Below are 27,720 nucleotides of genomic sequence, written 5' to 3'. Positions count from 1 at the left end.
TACGTATCCACAGTGATTTTAATAGATCAGCTTCTGAATCTTACACTGTCATATCGGACATAAAAAGACTGTAATTGATTTATTAGCTACAAATATAAATTATACCTGGATTTTCTTTTTTTTTTCTTAAGAATAAAAAAGTACCGTGTTCAATCTTCCAAAGTTAGAATCGCAAGGGGAAAGATGATAATCATGTGAAAGCTGTCGAGAGTACACAAACAGATCATTTACATGCAACATGAAATGGAGAGTCACTAAAAATCAGACTCCTTCAAAACTGTTCAAATGATTGTCGCTACCAATTGTACTAACACACCATTTGTCTTCAGAGCCCATGGAAACCGGCAAGTCTTCCTCCATAATTTCACTCGCATTCCCATTTTCATACACAGAGCTTCCCAGAAACCTTTAATGGTCAGAAGATTTGGTTTTTTTCACATACATCATTTTAGTCTATTTATTCTTTGACTTTTCCTTTCTGGTGAACTGCAAGCACTTGGTACTCCTCAGTTTGCCGGAGCGAACAATCCCTCCCCTTTTCTTATGTCACGTAAACGGTTCAGGCACAACAACCAGACTTTGTCCTTTTTGCTGGCTTGTAGTCAGTAATGTCTACGGTTTGCGGTGGCCCCTCAGCTTTCTGCCGTACAATTATTGGGACTACCATGTCAAACACAGTTTCAAAGAGGTAGTCCACCTTGTATCCTGTTTTTGCACTGGTCTCAAAGCACATTTTCTCAGCTGCTGGAACATCCTTCTCATCTAGCATTTTGTATTTCAGTATCTTTTTATAGAGCGCAATGGCATCCTCTGCACGGACTTGTTTTCGCACCTTCGAGCCACAGCTGGCAACAGACTTCTCAGGTCTATTTTCATCCGGTGGTAAAGCACAGTCATCAGTGAGGTCAACTTTATTTCCAACAACAGCAAAAATGCAGTCAGCACTCGCACTGTCCGTCAGTGCCAAGAATCTTTCTTCCAGCTCGGTCAGGCTTTGGAGGCTGTTCACATCGTACGTGAGGATCACAGCAGCTGCTCCTCTGCAGTACATAGACCCGAGGCCATGAAACTGCTCCCGTCCTGGCAAAGGTTTAAACACAACAAAAAGTTAGTGTGCTGGAAGCTACATTATTAACTGAGTCAACGAGTTTAAGGAATTTTAAGCCAATTTCACAAGTTTGGATGGAGCAGCGAAAGGAAAAATACATTATTGGTAGCATTTTCGGGTTTTTTCCTTCTGCTTTTCCTTAAGAGTGCAACTGGGCCACAGAACAGCTCAGCTCATCGCTTGCTCAATTTCAGAGCAGGGAATCTGTAAAGACGAGTGAGCGAGCAAGTGTGGCACAGCATTCACAGTTGCAGAAAGGAAAAAAAGGGGTTTTTTTATTAAATTGCATACTAGTTTATTTATGTCACATTAACAACTACCCTGCTTGCACCCACAGATGGCCCATTCTACCTATTTAACCATTTATAAACAAAAAATAAGTTCTACTGTTTCAAATTCTGCTAGAACTTACTACTCCTATAAATTCAGTATACACTTTCAAGTACAACCAGTTCAGAAACCTAGATCAAAGTCAGTAACCCACTTCTTCCTAGGTTTTGAAGGATTTTCTAAGCCCTTTAGTCCTATGCTACATGTCCACAGTTCTCAGGTACATTGGCTTTCCAGGAAAAGACTTGTCGTCTTTAACGCTGCCGTATATAGCCTGTATTGATACACATCTGCCCCACCACAAGTACTCACAGTTTTTTTTGGAGTATTAAACACACACAATATAGAGAACCCTAACTACACTTTAAGAGTAATTTATCTTTTAAGTTGCCCTGACCATCACTCAATAACCAATAGTTAATAACGAAACATTTCCTCCTCATCATCATTCAGCGAGCATCTACCAGCACTTCCAGCTAAGTCTTGATGGTCTCCTTCAAATTCTTTTCTTGGAAGACAAAACTGACTCTTCTTTAAGTTCTAGGAAGCAGTGTTCTTCAGTAATTGCAAAGGGACTAAAGGAAATAAGGCAGAAGACGGACAAACAGTGTTTTCCTTTCCTATCGAGAACTGCAACTTTCCCCAAATACCTGCTACATGTAGAATTTGCTGTAGCACATTCACTTTACTCCCCAAAACTCCATCAAAGAAAAGATAAAACACACCAGATTTCAACCAGCCATCAGAGTCAGCCTTAGGTCACTACAGAAGAGAAGTGTGAATGAACAAAGGGGAAAAAAAAGATAAAGAAGACCCAACTACGCTCTTCTGAACATTTAAGAACCATCATCATTTATCAACTCTTTTCATACAGTCTCTTTGCACAGAGCCTCCATTTATAGAAAATCTGAAGTGATCTGGTTCCATTAATTTTCTGCACAAAGCTACTGACCACCACGAGTTACAGCATCATGAAATCCTTGTAAATGACTGGGGAATAGGAAAGGCAGAAGAAAATCATGCTGAAAAATACAGGTCAGTGTATATTGGAAACACACATCTGCACATGAACATGCACGCTGTGAAGGTAACTTAGAGCCTATCTCCAGGTGGGAATAGAACTTAAAATAGATCTTTGAGTCACTGTAGTAAGTCCTTCAACAAACTTCAGGACGCTACTCCACAGTGGCCAGAACAGAGAGACAGTGTTCATCGTTACCGGTAAAACAAAACTGGAAAACGTCAAGCTAGAACATGAACTCCAAAGCTCACCACAGCTTTAACGCTTAGTGAAGCTCCGGTAACCGCCAGAGAAGTACTTGAAAAGGTGCAGAGTACACTATAGAGAGGTCTGAAGGAAGCTGGTGAGGGTGCTCAGAAGTACGCAAAACTTTTGCATGAGGAAAAATTGCGGGATCTCTCGGGCTGGGGAATGACTGAAAAAGGGTGTAAACAGACGTCTATAAATTCAGGCCTAATACTGAGAAAGTAAGCCAGAAACAGCTATTTACTCTTTCTCATAATGCAGAAAATGAGGATTTCCCATCAAAAAAACTATGCATGTTGTTCAAATACTTTCCCACGCAGTGAATAATTGGCAATAAGTGCTATATGACATTGCAGAGGTCAAGAGTTCAACGAACGGAGTTCAGAAAAGCATTAGGCAAAGTTGATGGAGAATTGTTTCTGTGCAATTTTTTTATAACCTCTGATTTGTTTTTCCTCCAGCAAAAGAAATTCTTTAACCTATGATCTGGAAGGTAGGAAAAAAGGGGGGGAAAAAAAGAATAGATATGCCCTTGGTTCGGTGCCTTGGGTAAGGGCAAGGGAGATCGGGGTGTAGGGGAAAGAGAAGGTCAGTGCTTTTATAGGTTTTTTCCTCCAACCTCATGTTCAAAGTTGTGCTTTCAGTTGCACTGCGAGTTTTTAAAAGTCTCCAATTTTTCAGTAGAAGTTTGTGCCGTGACCTACTCTGTTTTTATCCGAATCCCGATTATACTGCGGTCTGGAAACCACAGTGGAACATATATCCTCCCCCGTTCTCCCACTTCAGATGCCTAAGATATAAAATCCAGCCCCCAAAATCATTTGCTACAGCAACCAAGTACTAGAACAATACTATTACTTGTTTTATGGAATTTGTATGCTAATCTAATCTTGCACAGCATAATATAAACCATGATTCAAACTACAAACTGGCTACTTCTACAACTAATATATTGTTGAAGAGGGGAAAGAAACAGTAAGAAGAATTTACCTTGCATAAGGGATTAATTATGTCAGAGGAATTCGGGATAGTCTCTCTCGCTCACCCACACAGCACAATCTACATGCAGAAAAAATTGCATAATTTATTTTTGCAGCGCAGTTTCCTTGTACAGACCACTTCTGGCACTTAAGGGCTGGAACAACCCTAGATGCGGAAACCCCCCAAAAACTACACAAAGTATTTAAACTAATATCTTAGCTGTCCCCAAGGCGTCAGGCAAAATAGTATCAGATATTACAGTAAAAACCTTATTGCATGAAAACAGCTGCCCCCTTCTTATGGCCAGTTATTTCTTTCTCTGGACCCATCTGGTCCCACTACAACCATGTACCTTTTTACACAGTTAACTAAATTAAATGGTAAACCCTGAATCCAAGAATTAAACAATTTCACCTTTTCAAAAAATAAAGGTAACAGGGAAGAGTGGCCGGACTATCAAATAATTTGCAATCAACGTAATTGCAAGAAGAACCAAATCAACCACAAAGGTACAACGTTAGAGAAACTTCTTAAAGCCAAGCAACCAAAAACTAATTTCCATTTTTCTTTTCATCTTCATGTTTTGCCTTATTTACAGCAGTTTGACAACCCTACAGCCATATCACCACCTGCAGCAGCATTAGCTTTTCAGAGGCTCTTCCAGCAAGTGCATGAAGTCCTGTTGGAGACTTCACCCACTCAGGAGCAGCGCAGCCAACATGCATTTTCAAAGTCCTATGATGGCTGTCATAAACAAATCGAAGAATTTTGAGCCAAATGGACCTCAGTACCATAAAGTTCATAGGAAACCCAAGGGAGAAAGAAGGTAAAAGCAGACCTTGCAAGAGGCCAGCCCGATAAATAAGCAAGGCTAGATTTAAAGTGTGCCGAGACTTGAACTTAAGGCCTAGGCTTTGGTCTAGCCAGCCTCCTACAGCACCCCAACCTCTCAGCTGGAAGGCAGCAGCCCACACGAAGGCTTTCTCTGGATGGGACCACAGCCTGACTGAGCATCCCCTTCCCTTCCCTTCCCAGCCCCCAGCTGTGGGATCCACTGGCAGCAGCAGTGCTTGCCACTGCCCAGGCTCCTCCTTGGAGCTCTCCTGCCCACCATCCCTGGGGGTGGTCTCCAAAGTAGCCTGTGAAGTTGCCGTTGATGTTTATGAGAGCAAAAGATTTCCTCCACCCAGATTTGAATGTTCCTTACCTACCACCTCTTCAAAGGCTTTCGCCACAACTTCTTAAGTAGCATAACTTCCCACACACACACTCCTTCAAGAAATCCTCTACCGGGAGAACAAGTTTTAAATCTCTCAGTGTTAAGCACATACAAGAATGCAAAACAGACTGTTACGTTAAGTCTTGAGGGAATAAAACACCGCAAATACCAAAGAGCTAAAAAGGTCTTCCAGAAAGTACTGGAAAAAGTACTGTCGTCACTGTATCACAGTCTGAGAAGGGTCCTAAGTCTGAGTTCCTAAAGTAAATATGTCGTGTGGAAAAATACATGACGGTGAGCAACAGAAGCGCGCTAACATTGCATTGAAAATGAGCAAGAGTGCAAAATTGTCCAGAAAGTTCTCAGTCCATAAACCAGGTATCTTCCAAGGATTTTCACTGTAATTTAAGCTGGATTGTAATCTGAACAGTAGAGACAAATTAACACCAACACCGGCTATCAGCTACGTTTTGCCTTTCAAATTCTCTCTCTCCTTTATAAGAGGGTCTGAACTAGAGTGTACACAAAGGGAGAGAGGAACTGCGCCCTGAGGAAACAGCCAAAAGAGAAAGAAAAGAGAAAGAAAAGAGAAAGCCCAACACCCATGACACAGCAACAGAAACGAGTATCAGAAAGAAATGAGAGTTGAGGATTCAGCTGCAGTGGATGAAGGTTCAAAGGGTGACCCTGATGCTCTGGAGTTACCTCAGCGGGAGCATCCGCATGATCACAACAGCGGACAAAGAAGCTCCTTTTTTAAGGAACAGCATTTCCTTCTGTTTGCAGACACAGCAGTAAAGCTGTGACCCTTTAAAGGACATTAGGGGAAACAATTTTGCTAGGAACTGAGATTTCTGTTTGTGCACGTATACCGAGATATGTACTATCAAAGAACAAACAATAAAGGTCCCTGAAGGTTTCAGGAAAATTCCCCTGCCCACATGTGAGTCAGGCTGTAAAGTTTTGGCACTGATTAAGACAGAATTCTTCATTACCTTGTTCAAGATTGATATTTATTTCTTCTAGGTGGCTTTATCACATTTCCCTTGAAGTAAGGAGCTTTATTAAGAACCTGACTATGCCTGTGGTTACTGGGGGACAAAAATAAAGCTCTCCATCCCAAAGGATTAACACAGAGGACACAAGTAGGAATTAGTGGAAACAAATGAGTCAGAAAGCACTGGAGAGTCAATTTGTACATATCCAGGAGCTGTCTGAATACATGATTTCCTGATCCATTAGAAAAATGCCAGCATTTGGTTTTCCTCCAAGACAAAATTCCCCATAGAACAAAAGTCTCTGGGAGGGGGGGAAGAAACAAACCAACAACAAAAACCACCACAAATCCCCCAAAAAACCCAACCACTAAAATAAATTTTCTAGTTGCTCAGCTGCAATTGTTTAAGCTCCACCTTCACCTAGTATTATACATTCATAATGCTACATTATAGAATATACTCGTGTATATTGAAGTTTCGGAATGCAACAGACCTCTAGCTCTACTAAAAATCAAGACGACATTTATTTTCTTTATACTCACTACTTAGATATGAATCAACATTCAAGGCATGAACTGTGCTCTATTTCAGCAGCTTCTATTTACGTTATTAAAATTAGATAAGGATGCCTTGGCCAAAGCAGAACATAACAGATACATAGGAAAGTACTGATCTTAATACCCAAAGGGCTTCACTTTCATGTCTTAAAGGAGAAAGAGCTACACATGGAAGAAGAAAATAACAGCTACATGGGTTAAGTGAACAGTGAACAAATGAAAATTCTTTAATACAGCTCTCCAAAGAAAAAACATCAAAAACGGCCAGTCAAGAAAGCGGGCTCAACGTAATACGCGATTGGGACAAGCCTACTCCATTTCTAAGTGCAACTTACTCTCAATTGCTAAGTCAAGTATCTCTATCTCACAATAAAAGAAGGTTTAAAATGGCAAAAGAGACCATCTCTTCCCTTAAATCTATGTATTTTTTGACTTAGTGAACAAATACTTTGAGTTCTGAAGGAGTCTGACATTCCCAAGACCCTGCAAACACCCCCACTCTACAAATGTGAATCATTTTAGGCTTGTAAAGCTCCTTCTGCAAAACAGCAGTTCAGCGTGAGCAAGAAAGCCACAGGAACAGGAGCAATCATTCACTTCTCGCTTAGGCCAGATGAGAAATCACGATCAAACTAAGCCCTGTCATTCGGTCAGCTTTTGTTATCATACTAGAAGTATCACAACCCCACTAACAAATGTTTCACTTGGACACAAAAATTGATGACTAGAAAAACTAGAACTTATCTATCTACTGCATAATCATTATCTATGAATTACTTAAATCCCCACAGATCTGGTCTTAGAAAATGGGGATTATTCAAAAACACTTTTACAATAAATAAAAACAATTAACACAACTCCAGTCTGTAAGGCATTTTTCTTTTCACTCCAATTTAAAACATAAAAACAGATAAAAGCACCATCATGTTGCACGCATGGTTCCTTCTTCTCACCAACACACACACACTCCGTATCATAGACATTATTCACAAGCTCATGTCCAAAGTTACTAAGATCCAAGCCTGACAGCATTTAGGTATTTATACAGCTGCTTTTATATAGATAAAGGAAATATACTGCATGAGCTCTTCTCCTCCTCTAGAGGCTGGCATTCAGGAAGGCAAATATACACAGGACATTTGTTTCAAGTGCTACAAATATCTTCCCATTAAAAAAAAAAGATCACAATATTCAAATGGAGGCAAGTCCCAGACTCAAAGGAACCAACAATTTATTTGAACTGTCTGCCACAGATGAGAAAGCCTTGCGAACCATAACCAGCGAAGCAGAAGATGCGTACTAACACATTTAACTCCATGACATTTGAATAAAAGGCAGATCTCAAGAGTTCAGTGTGCTGTTATACAGGAGGAACGTAACATTATTTTCCTGATCTGGAAGTGGCATTACATTATATTACTACAATCTAGTCCCCGATGAATTCACGTACAGAAATCTTATACAATCTACTAGCAGATTATAGAATAGAATTCTACCAAATATTAAAATATTCGATTTAATAGATCTGATTTTGTCTGAACAGCCTGATAAGTTACTTGAGAAAAATCCAACTAGCTATCTAACTGGAGGCAGAGAAAGGTTTTGATGAAACAGGAGACACCTTGGCACCATAATCCCAGATTCATGAGCTATGGTACCACAGTACAGCTTTTAGCCTGAGAGATTAAGCTGCACCCTTCTGTGTAAATATAAATATTAAAGAGAGGGGTTTTTTTAGAAGTCTACTAAACTACTACCAGTGATCCAACAGTGTCTGGGATAAAACATATCCCAAAATACATGTAAGCTGTGTTATTTGGGAACCTAAACTTTGATAGGAATAGGAAATGAAGAAAAATACACAGCGATGAGTAACTGAAGGGCCGTTTGGAAGGACTAATTCTTAAACACAATTTAGAACAGAGCATAAATCTTATCTTTTAACTTTGGAGGATAACCACTTGTCCTCTGTAAACTTATGCAGGAATATTTAACGGATATTAATACATTCTCCACGGAATAAGGGGAGAAGCTACGATAGTATTCAGGAAAAACTAGACGAGATGATTGGCATTACCAAGCATCAAGGCCTATTACGGGGGATTCTGTCTCCAATGTAATACGCAAGGGAAAAAAATAAAACTCATCCTTTACTTCCATTCCTTTATGTAACAAAAACAACATCCTTTCGGGCATCTAGATTAGCTATTAACATTCTGCCAAGAGAAGACGACTACCCCCTGGAAGGCTAGTCCACACCAGCAACTACCAGTGTGCATTAAGAAAAGCAACTCACTCTTTACTTCCCCTGCTTTAGCTAAAGGCACTGAAATAACAAACCATGTATTTCTACCCCCTACTAAAATTAAAAAAAACAAAAACAAAAACAAAAAACCACCACAAAAAAAACCAACAGACATGGAAACAGATATGGAAAGCAGGACAAAGATGGAAAAAGAATAGGTTTTTAAAGAGCATAAAGACAAACTACAGAGAAAAAACCCCACCACGCCCTGTATCCTGTATGAGGTTTAGCTCTTTTTGCTTGTTCTAATACAAAGGCAGCATATGAATTTGGTTTTTTGAGTTGTAATCACCACCAGTATGGCTGGGAAAAGAATCAATTCGGAATCTTTACAAACAAACAAACAAAAAAATCACTAGAAGGTTTACAAAATAAAGAAAAAGGGGGCATTTACTTACTGGAAATGGAAATCCCACTAGACTCTATGCCTAAGAATAGTAATACGTTTAATGAAAAAAAAAAAAGCTATATCCAGATTTATTTTAGCCTACTTCTTTCCCCTCCCCTTTAAATATAATAACTAAACTAAAAATAACGGACACACTATAAATAAGGTTTGCAGGACGTTTCAGCAGGGACCAACAAATATGAAGTACATAAAAGATTTTACCCTAAAATTCTAGCCATTTCACCTACCTTCTGAAAGATGAGCCTTCCCTTAAAACGATTAACAACCTTGCTAATAGTAACGCACTCCCTATTTCTTTGCAGATTCAAGCTTTTTCCTAGTTTACAGCCTTTTCAAAAGGCAAGTCACCTTAACAGCCAGCTAAAACAAATGACAGCAGCAACTATTATTAATTTGCTTCTCCTCTTAGGGTTTTCGTCAGTAAAAAGCGCTCATAATTCTATTTTGGCTGTGTTTCCTTTTTTAATTTTTTGCTATATACACCCAGAGGTATTATAGCACAACCCGTTCAAGACAGCCCTGACCGGCTGGGAGAACAACCCCCTTCGTGCCCCTATCCTTTCCAAGAAAAGCTTTCCCTCTTCAAACTTTAACTATTCCAATAGGTCAAGCAGTTTCAACTGACTCTTTAATCGCTATTAAAACACCAATTCAATTAACATTCCAGAAGTGATACTTTGGCACAGTTCACATAAAACGATTCTTCCAAAGAAGTTCACTTAAATGGGCCTTTTATCCTCAGGACAAATAGCACACTGAGAAGTTACGCAAGAGTAATGTCAGCGCGGTGTGCTGCACGTCACCTACAGGATCATCTGAGCTTCATCTGAAGACGATGGCTTGTTGCGATACGTTTTTCTTCAGCAAAAGGGCATGCACAAAACCCCGTTTAATGAAAGTGGCAAAACAGAAAATAATGGGAATTTCTGCTACAGGGTTAGTTTTATTTCATCTCCTCCAAAAGGTTATCCTTCTAGGCATATGGTGGTAGAAGCTCCAAAATAAATGTCTAGTCACAATGTTGTGCTGAAGAAATGACTCAAAAGACATACAGCCTTAACTCACAGCACACCTTTAAAGAACCCACAACTGAAACATGGGTAAAAATTTGCTACGTTTTTTTGACAGTTAACAGTGTGATAGTTTACGGAGAAACGTGCTTTGAAGTAAAAGCTTCACTTTCTAAAGACAGCTAAACTAAAAGCAGATGCCTAGCAGCTTACGTTGGTGCCGATCAATCCGTTGTTACATCCTGCAGAGCCCGCCCAGTCACAGAGGTATCCAAAAAAGCTGATTACTGCAGGTGAAACCCTCTCATCCAACCCTCACCTCAACTAGAATAAACATCCCTCAGTCATCTTGTCAAATCCTGTATTATTCGGTCATGAACTAGTTTAAATATTCCCAGAAACTTTTTTAATCCTGCCCTGAAGAGTAGTTTGTCAATTTTCATTCCATAACTGGCAGTGAAGACTTCCATTACCGGTTGCCAAAGACAGACCCGTCAGACACGCTCACGGGAAGGAGGAGATCAAGTTAACAAGGGAAAGAAGAGGAAAAAAACAAAAGAAAAAAATTCACAGGGCAAGGCCAGAGATCAAGTGTAATCCTCATTCGAGTCTGATCTCCTGCGCAATAAAGATGATAGAATTTCGCTCAGCCCTCGTCTTGTGACTGAGGAGGAATTTGTATTTTATAAAGCAACCAAAGAAAGAGAAGTTAATATCCCACAAATTAGTTTGCTGCATTTCAGCTTTCAAACTCTGAATTTTGACAGACTTTCATCTTCATTATGTATCCTCTTCAAAAGAACAGGAGAAAAGAAAGAAAAAAGAAAACACACACCATACACCCCCACCCCCAAAAAAAACAAAACCAAAACACCACAGAAAAACCCCACTCTTCTCTCTAAAAGGTATTCCTGTATGACTTAACCTCCTTCTTGTTACGCCAGAGAAATCAACATTTTTTTCATATTCAGGCTCTCTGCCTCTGGCGGACTCCTCTAAACCATAAACCATACTCGTAGCTCTTTTTTCCAACCTTTCCGTATTATTCTATAACCAAGACTGTAAGAGAGTCTCACCAAAGCTATGAGCTTACTTAAATTCCTCACTACTTTCATCCCTCCCAACACTTGGTATACTTTTCAGAACAGCTCGTAGGCTTTGGGACACCACAAGGTACCAAGAGCTCAGTTCGCCATCTACTACCAACTCAATGGACCTTGCAAAATACATATTGTTGCCCAAATGAATCTAGCTTAACCTGTTACCAGCACTCCACACCATTAGTGTCTCTTCATTTGCAGCCGTATATATCTGTTTAGTCTGCATATTTCTAGCTGCAATCATCTTTATAAAAAGAAACTTATAAACTCAGTGTCTTTGGACTAAATGCATATTCATGGTATCTATAATCAGCAATGTCTTCACCAGACAAAGGAGCTGCACAACTCCGATATGAAGGAGAAAAAATACTATCAGAGAAGATCTCTACTATCTACAAGATTTAGCCCATGAACTAGTTTCGACTTTTCTGGGACAAAAGAGTACCTGGGATCTATTCTGTTGTATAAATACACAATTATTTTTCTTGCTGGCAAGAATAAACCAGAAGCTAACCATTATAATAATGAAATCAAGCCCAAGCTTCTAAACTCACAAACATTTTAATTTTAAAATCAAAGTTCCCATAGAAACACCAATTTTACTCCACCAATATGCTCTCTATCCAAAGTTTTAAATTTAATCATATTATGCCTAGTAACACAAAGCACTACATAGAAAAAAGCTCCTAACCACACTACCTAGCACGTTTTTGCCAACAAAAACTTTGGCTAAACCTGCCAAAAAAAAAAAAAAAAAAAAAAAAGAAAAAAAAATTATTTGTAGCAAGATCCCATTGATGCCTCTGCAATCCGGAATAACATCTTCATTTAGCTGGATAAGACTTACTTTTTTCAAGACACCCATTTTGTTTAGTTCTCCTGATCTACTGTGTTTATTTTTAAGTGAAGGAAATAACCCCAGAAGCTTCTAGCAAGTCACAATTTTTCAGCTGTCTGGAAGCCTAGTGCCTTGTAAAAGAAGAACGGAATTGACCTTAGCCCTGCCAGTCCAGCAAGCCTATCTTGAGTGCATCTGCAACACAAACTGAAAAACGACATCGGTATTTATCTATTTCCCTTTGAAACCTCACAGTTGTGTAGGAAGACGTTTTATCTAAACACTGAAGTCTTGCAAAAGAAAGGAGGGCATGCTAGATTTAGGGGACATTATCATCCTGTCTACGAGCGAATGCTCCACCAGAACTCCAGCTGAGATCTAGCATCAACACCATCTCTGCTGAAAAGAAAACATGACAGGGTGCTTGAGAGTTAAATTTATGAAGCTCCTGCATGCCTGTACTAAAATGGGAGCAGGAGTGCAAGGATGAATTCCGAAATTTGAATCTAAGTAAAATGTAAGCATCGACGTGACATTCTTCTGAAGCTTTCTGTTTAAAAGACAATTTTAAACTGCTGCTTAAAAAAGAACTAGTCATTTGGCAGATGACCTTCTTAAGGAAAGATATGATTGGAAGCAAACCATAAGGGGAAAAAAAAAAACCTTTTGGATTTACTTTGGAAGCGTTCTATGGGAAGCAATAGCACTGAACACTTAGCTGCAGCAGCAGAGCTCGACGGTCAAATATTGCTCAGCGGTGGGTAACAAAGAGGCCAGTTACAGGACGGGGCTGTAAAACCACCTCGCCTGCATAAGATGCTTGCTTCTGGGTTGTGCAAGAAGCCTTTTGGTTGTAACGCCCACTGGAATACCAATCCATCTCCTCCAAGAGAAGTCCCTCCTGCAGAAAAGCAATTCATTTTCCCCAGGATGAGCTCTAAAAGCAGCTTGTTTTTCTTTCCAGTACCTGAAAACTGATACTTTTTCCTCAAATTTACAATTCCTTTTCCACAGGGGAACAGGCACTGCAGATGAGCCCACTTCTCCATGCAATTGCTAAGCACAGGCGGTTACCAAGTCCTTATCTTCAGAGTTACTCCAAAAGGAGATCTTCAAAGCCCACACTCCCTCCCGAAGTTTGCTCTTCAAACTGAGAAGTAGGTCCTCAGCTCAGGCAGGAATGCATGGCCGGGTGGATTTCAACACAGTTTGACTGGCATTGCAGGGCTGGGAGGTCACTCCACACACGTTCGATGTTTTATATTGCTCAATAAGGAACTGGCAAGTTAACATGGCTTCCAGTTCACCCAAGCAAACATTGATACGGCTGTGTGATTTTAATAAAATTAAATAAATAAACCCAGAGATGGGTAGGGTTCATTGGGATTGCCCTCCTAAATGTATCTCAATAAGCACTCTGAAATGCTACCACTCGTCAGGCATTCCTGCAGGCTCTCAGCGAAGAGTTAGCAAGTCAGCGTCCGCTCGTTCCCTCACGGATGAGAAATGCTTCCTCATTTTCTTCATTTTTATTCCTGTTTTAAGCTTACTTGGGGTTTTCAACTTCCTTATTAGATACTTCGCTTTTGCCTTAGATATCTCTTTACAACTTTTTTTTTTTTTTTTAATCAAAATTCCCCGTAGGGTTTTTTGCAGAAGGGTAACTACATACATACCAAGTCAATCAATACAATACACTATAACATTTTTTGAGCAAGGAAATACCATGAACTTAATAAACATCTTAATTAAGGACAGCGACATTTTAGAGAAGAAAAATAGTTCATTGTTACTGATTGCAGATCCTCTTTGGATTAAGTTTTGTATCCAATCACAAATAAAATTAAATGGTCTAATGTATTAGAAACATTACTCTTTTTCCATATTACCACTTTAACCCCAAACACATATGTATTTCTGCCTCCTGGCTGTCAAGTCTTCACGTCCCTTCCCAAGTATGGGAAACCAAACCACCAACGTGCAGCTATAAACTCTTTTGTGCACACCCACGCAAGAGGAGCCACACGAAAAAACAGCGTTAGCTTTCTCTTTCACAGACCCACAGGAGAGTTTCACTTACAAGAACGTTAGCTATGGCAGTGCCTATTTTCCACCAGCCCCACTTCAGTGACGCTTCTCTCCATCCTGCCGTCGATATTTGGCAGCATTAGCAGCAGCGACGGGCTGACAGAGCCCAGCGCTGCCCCTCACACCGTGCTCCCCTGCAGGGCCACCCCAGGACACCAGCCAGAAGGTTTTAAGACACTGCAAAAAGCTCAGTCTTCAAACATTTTCAGGGATCTCCAGCGTGCTTTTACCACACACAGCACCATGGCACCGAAGCAACAGCTTTTTCGCTTTCGGTAATCAGCTTGGAAGACCGATGACAAGCCGGTCACACACCCCTGGGCATGCTCCTTCCCACCCTTCCCCGCAGCCAGAGCCCATCCTCTTCTCCCACAGCAGCCACACGGCTTTCTTTAGTATAGGCACTGGGGCCCGACAATATAAATAGAGGGACACAAGTATATTTGCCACGAATCCTTTTGGAGATAAAATTAATCACTAAGCCCGTTATGTAGACAATATCTCAAGCACTATTTCCATAAATCTTTTATCCTACTAGTACTTTTCCAGGTTGATTAGGAGGAGATGACAGGAAGAGGAGGACTAGAAATACTTCCAAATGATTGAGCTTTTACACATCAGAAGTTAGTGCAAGACAGCAACTGAATGCTGGTAATCATCACTGTTCAGCACTAAAAAAATTTTTTAAAAAAAGTGTCTACAAATCACAACATTCATATTCTGAAAAACGGAGACCAAGTTTCACAAAAAAAAGAATTTGGGAGCTGGCAGACTGTCTTGTCAGAAGTGACCTTCTGCGTCACATGTTTCAAAAATGGGAAATGATTCTTGCACGCACAATGAATAACCCAGAGCTTTCTAAAACGCCTTAGGAAGCTATGGTTATCAGATCAATAGCAGGCACCCACAGATGGTCTGCCCTAGCAGATACTTGATAAGTGCCTCTTATTTAAGATTATACTATCTTCTGGTGAAATGGAACTCAACTCTAGTATAGACAGCTGTAAGCCAGTTCCTGATTTGTAACGCTGAGTTTAACTTTAAACCAGCCTTCACTAGCAATTTGAAAAATATTTAAGTCTTGCTAAATGGGTAGAAGTAAAGGCCATGGATCTTGCAAACTGAATGAAAAATCTGGGGTTTTTTTATTTTTTGAAGAGAAACTCACATTAGTAACACAGGACATAGACCTAGGCCCACTCAATAGACAGATATTTTTATTATTTGTTTCAATGTCAGTTCATTTATAGGCAGGTTCTCCACTAAGAACACATGCAATTCATTCACACAGAATTTATCCTCAAGAAAATTACAACTGCTTCTGCTCCTTACCAACCACCACCAGTTTCTATTCAGTTGAAGTCGTCTTCACTGGGAGCTTCCGGATGGTTGCTATTTGCCAAAAGCAGGAGGAAGTTCTGGTGATCTGGTGGGCTGTCCTCAGCAAGTCCCAAAAGCGGGAGACTGCACCAGACATACAGCTGCCGCCTGGGTTTTACAGGAATGTGCTTAAAACTCGTTCACCTCATTCAGATAAGTTTATCGCAGGACGCATGGCTTGTGTTTTCAGAACTTGCACTGGCGAAGATGAACACATGGCTTTTACATTTCCAGCACTACTTCTCCCTTTTAATTCCACTTCTGGCTTCTCTGCTTACACTCTTAAGAGCATATTTAGTATTCACTGGTTAGAGGCATTAATTTGAGGATTAAAGAAACAAAAACCACAGAACAGGCATGGTAAAAATCGATCTCGTCTCATTAACATCCTCCAACCTGGCACAAAGGGAGTACCACTAAAAACTGTAAACAACTCCGTTCTGAACTTTCTATACAGGATAAGCTACAAAGAGCAAGGTGACCAGTGTCTACCCATGCAGCCCTCATGCCATGAGGGGAAGCTACTTACCAAAAGGGAGCTGCCTACAAATATGCATGCATTACATCCTTTTCTTTCATATTTAAGGCAATGAGGCAGCATCTCTAGGTCACAAAATGCTCTGCCACTCAAAAAGAGGATAGATGCCAACTATCCCACTTCCACTGAGCTTTCAAGGCTTGAAATAAAAAAAAGAACTTGAGCAGGACAATGTGGAAAGGACACACAATGCTAGAACAGGAAAGGAGATAAGGGAAACAAATATGAATGTGATACATATAGCTATCCGCGCGGGAGGGAAAGCTCATGTCCTAAAGACAGTCTTACAAGAGTGTTTGTTCCTCCTCATAAAAATAAGAAGTAATCATACTGGCAGGGGTTGGAGGAGCTGAGCAGTTTGAGTCATTTTCAGTTTCACAAAATTAGAGATTTACTTTTTAAATAACCAACAGCCTGCATTGGGGGGCAGGTAGAATCACTCTTATTATACCAGTGAGGGTTTTGTTTTGGTTTGTTTTGTTTTAAAACACCTAAGTCTCACTTGCAGCAACTCACAAAATTTGATGATTCCTTTTATGAAGCTTGGAAGATGACGACTCAACTACATAGGGCTTTTTCTTTCATTTGTTTTTTAACTATAAACCGCTACAGATTCTGGTCATTTCTCCCTTTTCTGAATGAACCAAAATCTTTGCTTTTATTGAGAGCAAATGACAGATGAAGAATGGAAGCAAATAAATAATAAACAAAAGCCCCTCTAAAATATAACCGAGAGCCTTCTTTCTAGCTTCAGCAATTAAGAAGAGAGCAACAACAGATTTGTACGTCCAGATCACCAACCCCACTATGAAGAACAGAAACTGAGTTTCTGAGGACTTTCACAACATAAGGCATTAAACTGCATGAAGCTTCAGTCCCATCACTGAAGTAACCCGCACAACCAGAAAAGGAAGTCGGTCAGCCCAAACCGCTCGGGGAAAGGGAAGCAGGGAGCAGGAGCTCAACTGAAGGTCACTGCAACCAGGGCACATCATCACACATGTATGTTTTTATACTGCTGTCATTGAGTGGATTGGGGACATGACCTTAAGCAGAAATCAAAGTTGGTTGACTCCATGTAGAGAAATTATTACCCAGCCAGTGACCAGCATTTAGACTTTTTTTTTTTGTTTTAAAGGCTATTTCAATCTACCTACCTTTTGCTTCACATTCTTCATGAAGTGTACTACACATTAATTTCTCGTGCCCCGCCTCCCAGACTGTTTCTTTGGGGTTTCTAGTTAATATACTCTTACAGGACGAACATTTTCCTGAAGGTCTAACTAAGCCATCCCTCATTTTACAGATAATGATATAATTAAGAGAAAAAGAAAATTTCAAGTATTTAAATACCTATGATTGAATATTATACATGACTAAAAATTCCTAAGTAGTCATCAGCTGCAGAATATAAAACAAAACTATCCTGCTATTTTAGCTGTACCAAAGACCATTATTTTCAAACTAAGTATATAAGAGCAGTTGGATGGCTGGACAACGTCTTTCCTCTGTATTTTATAGGAATTTCCTGAAGTACGAAAACAGTGGTTAGGAATATTAAATCGCGTAACAGATTAAAGAAAAAATGTCAGTGGATCAACAGAAGAGACTGAGGGAACAGGGAGAAGTATTTACATCAGATGCTTAATCATTATTGACAAAATTATTCCAATCTTCAATTCATTTACCTGTAGACCAGAAAAAAAGGAAAAAGGAGGTATTCTCTGTAGCTGAAGATATGATGAGTTATTTTCATGACAGATAAAAGCAAAAACAAAAAAAGAATTTGTGAAAGGGTGGAACAGAAACAACCTGAAAGCGCAGAAGCTTTAATTCATAATAAGATGTTAGCTTGTTTGAGTATTGAAAGTTTTAAATGTCTCTCCTCCTGGAGTCCTGTACATGAAGTTTCCACCATGCTACAAACTAGACTGAAATGTATTTTTGCTCCAACGGAATTGGTGAAAGGCAAAAGCTCAAATACATATTTTCCTCTTTTTGCTTTATCTATAAAACACTAATAAATTCAAGCTCACAAAGGTCTTTAGGCTGTCAGCAGAGTTCTTCCATGAATGGCTCCTCGGTGGCCCATGCAAAGCTAACTTCAATTCTAGTCTGCGTCTTAAGAGATGGAAAGATATACTAGAAGATTCACAAACACATCTGATGATCTATCTCCCTTTAAAACCAACATTAAGAAGTTCTCCTCTTAATTTGATTTTTGATTTTTTTTTTCCCCACCCCCAGGTAGGTTAGTAGGATTAGGAAATCTTGTATGCTTATTGAGTTGGTTGTCCTAAAGGATGTTATCCTGGATCTCCTGCGGTGAAGGACGGTAAACTACTTATGTTGAAAATTTGTTCAAATTAAGAGCAAAACAACTCATTTCCTTTGACCACCTCTACGCTCAGCAGTACCATTTGCATAAGCTAAGTTTAATCACCAAGTTCAAATCTCATTTCCTAGGCATATCTTCAGGTACTGCATATGAAGTTATAGTTAATATGACAGGTGCAGGAAAAGTCATTTATCACAAGTTTGATGCCTGTTGATTAAATCCCAGGATGTTCTACCCAGTGTTCACCTGGAAGAAAGCAAATCATTCAGACTTGGGAGAGAAAATTATTCTTTCTGTTCCATAATTTTTAATGGCTCCAGATGTATCCACCACAGACTCGGCATCTTTCTTGAGGGAGACCCAAACAAAGGTTACTTGTTTGGATATTTTGCAACAGTACAATGTGACTTGCACAAGGAATTACCAAGTTCACCTTCAGTTCAGCCAGTGAAACACTGCCACGGGAAAAATCACTTGGAAGCTCACGTTTGGTGGCTTCAACACGAGACACAACAATTGCAGGCTAAGCAAACACCTCATCTGTGATATAAGATGTGATTGCAATGTCCAGCAAAGATACTCACACTAGCCTAAGTACCAGAAGCAGCTCAGCCAAGGCGCTGTGAAGCTGGCTACAAGTCTCCCTGGCTTTGGCATTTGTGCACCATAGTGTGAGATGAAACAAGAACGGTACTCACCTTACACGAGCGCTCAAAGCAGTCATTGTAAAGCCATACAGCTAACAGCTAGTTACCTGCCCTGGACTTGTATTTCAAGCACCCATTTCACTCTTTCCTTCAGAAGGAAGGTGACAAGTTCTTTGCATAGTCTGTAGAAAAAGGCACCACAACACAGGTGGCCTAAGTTCAGGGACCTCAACATGCAATACTAATTTTCAGTAGCTATTTGTTTTTCATTACAGAATGTGCCTGGTACCCCAGAAATAACCAGAACTGGGTCAACATGAGTTACTTTGTACACATTCATCCCCATGTTACAGCCAATGAAGCTTTTTGCTGTTCTGCCTAATGCTATTTACCCAGCTTGAGAAGGAACTACTGGGGAAAAAAGTATCCCATCCCATCCCTCTGTGTTCGTCCTCATGCCCAAACTGCTGAAAGAGTGGTCGTTTCTTAGACAGCTCAGGTATACATTTCACAAACACCCAAGTCAAACTGAAGAGCGCAACGGGGCATTAATAACGTGCCGTCTTGCACAGAACACCTATGTAAGCCTGTGCACACACCCTACTAGGAGACCTGCTTTACTGAAGCGAATAATCCAGTTCTTGGACACCCTTCTGAAATTTTCTACAATTTCTCCCACCCGCTTCCGATCCACCACGAAGATGAATTTCCACATCTGCAATTTTTGTCAGCAGCTTTGCCACTGCATTTACATAGTTTGACTAACCCTTTCTCTTGTTCATGCCTCCCTCTCTCACACATTTTCAGTATTGTCACAAAGCAGACAGTCAACACTTTAACTAACTTTTCAGCTGTCAAGTCAATTTTGACGGAGATATCTGGAAAATACACCTCTTCCTTCAGTAAGCAGGGAAGAAAGGATGCAATGCCAAAGGCACAAACTCTTCATTACGAAGATTCTCGGTATCGCTCAACCTAGGATCTGGGGCTTTAAAACACGGGTTTAAAATAGACTCATTCAAAGACTTGTACAGACTCATTTGTATCAGCCAAAGCCGAGAAACAAAATTTTCACAGAAAAATCAAAAACACAGGCCGTGCACCAAAGACTAGACAAACATATATTCTTGTTCTCCCTTCCACTGTCCACTCAGATCCGCTTGAAAACTGTCAATATTAACCTCTCTCCCCCCTTTTACAGTATCACCTCACTCCAGGACAAAATTAGAAAACAAAGACAACCTCTTCTGTTATAGAAGTTGAGGTGCTGCTGTGGACTCCAAAGTTGCTGGTGTTCGTCAAGCTGCAATGCCACGGCACGACACCGGACAGCTTTAGCCAGGCACAGATCTCAGGTCACCGATACTATTCAAGAGAGAGTCTCGCGGAACCAAGTAGTTTCCCACTTAGGCTAGAACAGCACAGTCACTTTGCACGCTATTATTAAATACCACATGCAAAGCGGGGATTTAACGTGGAGGCTGGAATACAGAAGTTACTGCAGAGGTTCATACACGACATTTATCTCGGCCTGCATCAAGTACTCACAACAAACAAGCGGCTTACCCTCCCCATTACTTGCCTCCCCAAGAGCCAATACTGAAATTACACATTAGAAACAAAATTTCTCCTTCAATGAAGTGAATTAGCCATAGTTGAATAAACAAACTGTTAATTCTGTCTCCTGTTTCTTTTTGATGTTTGTGTATTTTTCACAACTCCCTCTGACAAGGTATTTCCATATTTTTATTTCATTTGCATACAAAAGCACTTTCAGCAGCAGTGAATTTGGCGCCTTTGACTTTTCTTGTGTATCATTGTATTTTTAAGTTGTGGGACACAACTTCCTCCAGGACTTTCTCCAGACAATTCATTATTTCTTCATATTTTTAATCACTTCCCAAGTTCCTCTGCTCTTTTCAGAAAACATTCATTGCAGAAAAAAGTAACCTGGTGCGCTGTTTCACAACAACAAAACCATGCTTCCAGGGATGGTCTAAAGCTAAACCTTTATCCCTGCCTCTGAACCTGCTTCAGAGGCTTTAGATACAGAGCTCACCAACAGTGAGCTCTCTTCAGGGGTTTTCCCCAGGTACACAAGAGATTTTTCTCGGCAGCTAACCATACTGTCCTTTTCAAGCCGCACTATTTACGTACGAGGCACTGGTCCTCAGCTGTCACTGTCTTACGTGCAACAATTATGAACAATTAATACGCAGAGGCCGACATCGTATTCTGCAAGATAATTTTCCCAAAGGCAAAAAGCAAAAAAATCAAAGCTTCTTCGTGGCAACTGGTCCCCGAGCCGTGACTCACTAATGACAAACTTAAGGCCTTTTATTCTCCATACTTTCCATCTCATATCTTGTTAAGTTCCAGCCTCTCGAGCACAGGTACACTCTCAGCAGTCTTTCTCATTAAATGATCCCTGATGCCCAAGACACTTTTTGAGGCGATATCCTCTAAACCCTTCCACAAAGGACCTCCTCAGTTAAACATACTTCATCACGCATTCAGCAACACCCAACCCCAACTGCTACTCTGTCACCATTTCACCTGGTTTGGGAAGGCTTTCCCACATGCCTCAAGAGTCCTCTTTAGCTTTCACTAACCTACCTGCCCATCTCATCTGTAGCTTCTTTTCTCCCAACGTAGTCCTCTACTTCCAGAAGTCAAAGCCAGCAGAATATCAGAGTAGCTACAACTGATCTGCAGTTGTGAGGAAAATATGCTGCTTAATCTTACTCTTTCTTTGTTCTCTTTCAGTGTGATGGAGGACCACGCTTCCTCCCTACCTACGGCCAATTTGTTCACTGCACAGGGGAACGTTTGCCTGCAGGGCAGCAGGGAGACCAGCCCACCTGGGCTGATCTCATACTGCAGCGGACAGGGTCACACCCCATCACAAGTTGCCCCCCGAAAACTTTGCTGGGTCACCCCTCTTCTAGGAGAAAAACATCTGCAGAAGGAAGCGTACATCTACACAGATAAGTACTGAAAAAAAACCCCAAAGTCAAGGGACTCAAAGCCTAAATAAGCGAGGGAGGAACTTAACACTTCTTACCAGCTGAACACTCACACCTAGCCCAAGAAAGCTCAGCACAGGCAGTGGCCCGCACTGCTGCCAGTGAAACACTGGCGATCAGAAACAGTGAGCAATTCACAGACGCTCACCAGCACCGATCCATCAGGCATCTGCAAACCAGTCACAAGGGGCGTAAGCATCCGTTACGCAGATACACTGCCGTTGACCCAAGCCACAGAAAAGCCTTTTCCAGTTTCTCTCTCTTGTCCCTATTAGCTCTGACAAGTCAAAAGTCACAGGAAAAATCTGCAGATGCAAAATAAAGAAGTGGGGGGTGTAAAAATATCAACGAATAGCTGAATATTCACTGAAGAAAAAAGTCAAATCAGCTAGCTTAGACAGCTAGCTTCAGATGAGAGGAAGGAAAAGAAGTTTGCTTTCCCAGTTAACCTTTATGTTTCCCCATTATCACACTGCATGACTACCTGTTGGTAAGTTGAAAACCCAGCCTCTTTCTTAAAATACAATTACAGGATCACGAAGTGAACTTCATGAAATACTTGTTAACTTACCAGTCTGCTGCAACAACACAGGGGACACTGACCACTAATAATTAAGAAACCTTGCTGCTGGGGGCACCAGTTATCTGTCAGATAAATGAAGATCAACTTAAAGAGACTGAAATCCAACATACAAACAAGTTTTTCCTTTTGAAATATTAAGGCATCAGAAAATAAGCCTGAATTACATACTCCCACAAAACTGTTAACTGCAACCACCGTGCCTTAGTATTCCAGGTCTAAAGGTGGAACAGGACCGAGACCCTCAGAACTTCAGGACATGTTTGTGCTGCCTGAGATAAAAGGCTACGTGCTGGCTCAGAGCTGCCTGCCATCAACACCCAGCTGGAAATTTTGGTTTACTCTGGAGCTGCTGTCAGCACTGCCTAGAAGATTTATGTATACACACATATACATATGTATAGCTTTGACATCCTGAGTCTCCAACCTCCAATCCTTTCACATGAGAAAGTTCTTCTGGCTGATGCTGTTGTACACCTTCCTTGGTTCTGAAAAATACTACTTCAAACGGACTGCTATGAAGGTCTCAAAGCATACACTCAAATGCTTTAGGAGACTAGGCCTCTATCCAGACGACTAGTCCTTTAAAACATGCTAAAAGTACACAGTTTCTCTCTTTTTTGTATAGTTTATGCACCTTTTTTGTTTAATTCCTTTGAATTAACTGACCCAAACAGAAAACAAGCAAATATAATTTGTAGCATCAGAATCTAAGGAGTAAATAAATAATTCTCCGCACCAAGAATACAACAGCAGCCATGCTGGGTAAGGCACAAGACCATCTATCCAAGCCTCTGACAATGGAGAAACAGTCAAAAGCAGATGGGTAGGGAAAAAAAAGAGCATAAAAACATGGCAAGCATATGATACTTCTCCCAACTATTCTTCCATCTGTGGCTTATTTGTTTCCTTGAGTTGAATGCAATTTCCAAATAACTTCTCTCATAATCATCAGATTGGAAAACTGGAAATGTTGAACTATTTGCTGTGAGCATTTACATTAAAAAAACCCAAGTCTGACAACTTCTGCACACCCATTTTACAAGACTTGCAGATAATAACATGAAAGATTTAGACTAGACTAATCAGCTGATTTTTCCAAGATAAGGAGGGGTGTGAACATGCAGCCAAGAGAAGAGTCCTCTCTAGAATAACTCATTTGCACTTCAGACCTAACTTGGTAGAACAGGTCAGGTGTGCAATTCTGTGATTTACTGAGTGATAACAACACAGAAACATACATTTTAAGCACCCTGGCATGCAAATTGAATTCTTCTCGGGGAAAATGTGAGATTTTTCTGAATAACAGAGTGAAAGGTAATGCAAGATCAACAGAGCGATGAGTAAAAATGACACATATTTTAAATAATTCAGAAGATCAGCAATTAAACTGATGTGGTACTAATATCAACGCATACTTAACTTTTGATCCATCACCGCTACTGCGGATATACTCGTCAATCACTAAAGTCTAATCTTGTAAAAACAAAACTCTCTTACAGGAACGAAGCTTCAGCGTATCGAGGTTTACGTTGTTACAGCCAACTGCCTAACCCATACCAGAATAACAAATAACCATCCAAACTGAACTGGAAGTAAAATATAGACGACTTCTATGGAGATAACAGTCCCCAAAATAATGCTGATAAGCAATGACAAAGATAAACATGCATTCTCATATTAAATATAACATTAACTAAGAAAATTTAAAAAGAACATGCATTCCAGTTAACCTTGTATAATTCTGTATTTTACTAGAGCACTGAACTAGTGTAATAGTTACTACCAAGCATCTCCTCATTTTCTAGGCCAAGTCTTCCATATTTCTACATTGTACATTGTTCAAAGTACTATTGGGGTATTAAGACAGACATCTTGAGCTGGCACTCAGCATTTAGGTAGGTAAGATCGGTGCAAACATTGAACTGTACTTTTGTCATGTTGTTGTGCTAAAGAATTTTTCATCTCCTGGATGATCTTTTCTTTCTGGATTCCCCTATATATCTACGCACACACAGTTAGGGAACACAATCGCTCTGTATTTGATGATCCTGTAACTGCTTCACAAGAATTCAGTAGTAAGCCGTGTCAGGTTAATAAACACGCAAAAGAGCTAAATTTTAAACTCCTCCTCGCTACAAAAACTCAAAGCTTACTTGGTACCTACCTGGTAGAGATAAGACAGTGACACCACAGAGAGATAAGAGCCACAGACCAAGGACTGCAGACGTGTTGTGTCCACACAAAATAAAAAAATTTAAAAAAAAAAAGCCCAGGCTTTTGAATCCCCTTCTTGACTTAACATCAACAAAGTTGCAGTGTGCACAAGGTCCCTTCCTTCTTCATCAGGACAGGAGAAAGCATATATGTGCCCCGGGGAGCTGCTATTTCTTAGAAGATTAACAAGAGCTGTTAATAAACCAGAGCCCACAGGCCCCAACACAGCCTAGCCCAGTCTTAGCAACTTCCATCATTCTGCAGGAGCGCAAGTCAACAGGGGGACAGTGCAAGAGCCCATACCTGCCTCTGAAACACAAGAAAGGGGACGCTGGGCTCGATGCTAATTCCAACAAGAAGAAGAAGGAGGAAGACGTGCTATGCTGCCCTCAGTACAACACAACAACACTTTTCAACTGGCGCTCTGCAAATACAGCTTCAGCAATCCTGCTACACAAGTCTCGCCGAGGCTCGGGAAGCAGCGGGAGCTCCTACTGGGGTGCTACGCAGGCAGCAGCATCGGCACTGGCCCTGCTCCAGGGTGCAGAGGGGCTCCGACTGCTAGGAAGGCGACGAGCTCTGAACGCTTACGTTGCCCTGAGACAGGTATCACCTGGCACATGGAGAACCACCTCTGGAGTTCTCCAGATGCCACACAGAGCTGGAACCCAAGTCCTCAACTAACACTGCACAAAATACTGCAATAAGAATAAACGACTGAAAAAAACGCTCTAAAACCAGAAGACAAAGCCTGTGGTGGACTTATTTTATAGTATATGATTAAAAAAAAAAGCAGTAGGGCATAAGGGAAATTACCAAAGAACGATCTCACCAAGATAATTTTTCTGTTGGAGTAAAGCCCACTGCTATTCACTCACGTGGGTCTGGCTTACTAGGAATAAGCAGCAATTGCCTGCAGGAGACTCCCTACAGTAAAACATGTCAATTCTAAAACTGAAATAGATTTTTTTAAAAAAGACTGCAAAGCACATAGAAAGTGTATTTAAAACAGAGCTACTGGTAGAGAGCTTTCATCATAGTAATAGATTAAGAAATGCAAGAAGTGAAAGCTCTTAAACATCTCCTTCCCCCCTCCAAAAAGTGTTAGTGCATAACTTCTCAGCAGTTTCATTCCCCCCCTTCCTCCTCAATTCCTGACGCAGGAAAAGCCATTTTGGACTAGATTGTGACATGAAGTGACACAGCAAACGAACTTCCCTCCCAAACGTCACCAAGAGGAAACTGGAATATTGCACGATACTGCAGCTCCCCGAGTTTCACAAGAAAATACAATCTGCGTTCTTCATATTGCCACTAACGAATTTTAACGAAATCCAGTGAAACGCGAAGACAAGAAAAATACCGAACAAGGTATTTCTCCCACGAGCAGCTTAACAGGCAGGAACGTTCATACGCCTCATTTTTCAGGGTAGTCTGGCCCTCTACGTGGCAGAGCAGAGCTTCCCGACCTAATAACCACGAGGAAGACATTCATATGACCAAGACCACAGGCTCCGCTTCTCCAGTCCATGCCCCCTCAACCTCCCCCAACACCCCAGGACTCCAAACCACAACCCGTGCCCTCTCCTGCATCCCAGAGATGCTGCCTGCGGCACCACAGCGGGCCGGACAACCCCGTGCTGCTCTCCCAGACAGAAACCGCCTGCAGCCCACGCTCGCTGAGCATTAAATCCTTACGGGCAGACGGAAGAGCGAGCCACATCCGAACGGTTCGTGAGCTGTGTGCGTTTGAAGGTCGGAGTCTGACAACAGCCGATATCGACTGGACATCTGAAAGCGTGCAGCGAGAAGCGAGGAACAAGAGCGCTAACCCCTCTAACTCCTGCCTGGGTTTGCAGTCAGTACCCATCCACCCGGGCAAAAGAAAGCAGACAGGCATCGCAGTCTTCTCTGTACAGCCACGTTTTGCAAAGCCGGTCCAAAAATACCGGAGATCAGCAGTTGCAAGGTCCCTTTTAGCCCATCAAAAATACGTTTCTTTTCAGACTTGGCTCAACTGCCGAACCATCTGTTTTACGCGACTCACTTTGCAGCAGCACCGAGACACGGCGGTAAGCGCCAGGCGCCCGGGGAGGGCGTCCCGGCCCCGGCCTCCCCCGCCGGGACGGAGCGGGCTTCGCCTCTCCGTCCCCTGCCCTCGGCTGCTCGGAAAGGCGAAGCTGCCCCGAGCGCGGCCACCCGATTTTCCCGGACCCAGAGGAGAGGGGCAGCCGCCGGCAAACACCCGCGAGTTTCTGGGAGGCCCTTTGCGCCGGGAAACAGGGGGAGCCCGCAGGGCCGGACCCCCCACCCCCCCCCGCCGCCCCTCCGGGCCGCGCCGGGGCTCCCACCTGCCGTGTCCCAGATGGAGATGTTGTAGGGCCCCCACTGCTTCAGGTAGAAGGCGCCGCCGACGGTGCTGACCGTCTCCTGGAAGCGCCTCTCCATGTAGCGGTGCAGCAGGGAGGTCTTGCCCACGTTCATGTCCCCCAGCAGCACCACCTTCCCGTCCGGCTTCTTCATCGCGGCCCGGCCCGTCCTGCCGGCGGCCACCTCCCTCCCGCTCTCCCGCTTCCCCCGGGCGCCCGCCGGCCCGCTCCGCCCGGCGCGGCGGAGCCCCGGAAGCGGCGGGACGAGGGCTGAGGGCCGAGGGCCGAGGGCCGCCCTCCGCGGGCAGCGCAAACTTCGGGGGCTCCGCCGGAGCCGCCGCGATCCGGCCCCGGCTCCTCCTACCCCGGCCCGGCCCCGCCCCGCCCGCCGCCGGCGCCAGGGGGAGGGGAGGCG

The 27,720-nt window shown here is 41.9% G+C and overlaps 1 protein-coding gene across 1 annotated transcript; it reads right to left on the bottom strand.

Moving 5' to 3' along the window:
- Positions 1–27,614, bottom strand: RAB20 (RAB20, member RAS oncogene family). Its single transcript, XM_087758282.1, has 2 exons — positions 27,288–27,614; positions 1–1,080 (listed from the first exon to the last, which is right to left on the bottom strand). Exons 1-2 carry the CDS (start codon positions 27,457–27,459, stop codon positions 560–562), a joined length of 693 nt encoding a protein of 230 aa, XP_087614408.1. The 5' UTR covers positions 27,460–27,614; the 3' UTR covers positions 1–559.
- Between the last annotated feature and the right edge of the window lie 106 nt (positions 27,615–27,720).

The sequence above is a fragment of the Nipponia nippon genome, unplaced genomic scaffold, assembly GCF_047370975.1.
Source record: "Nipponia nippon isolate SJK-2023a ecotype South Korea unplaced genomic scaffold, ASM4737097v1 scaffold_2, whole genome shotgun sequence".
NCBI lineage: Eukaryota > Metazoa > Chordata > Aves > Pelecaniformes > Threskiornithidae > Nipponia > Nipponia nippon.
This window is presented reverse-complemented; position numbering and strand designations above follow the sequence as displayed.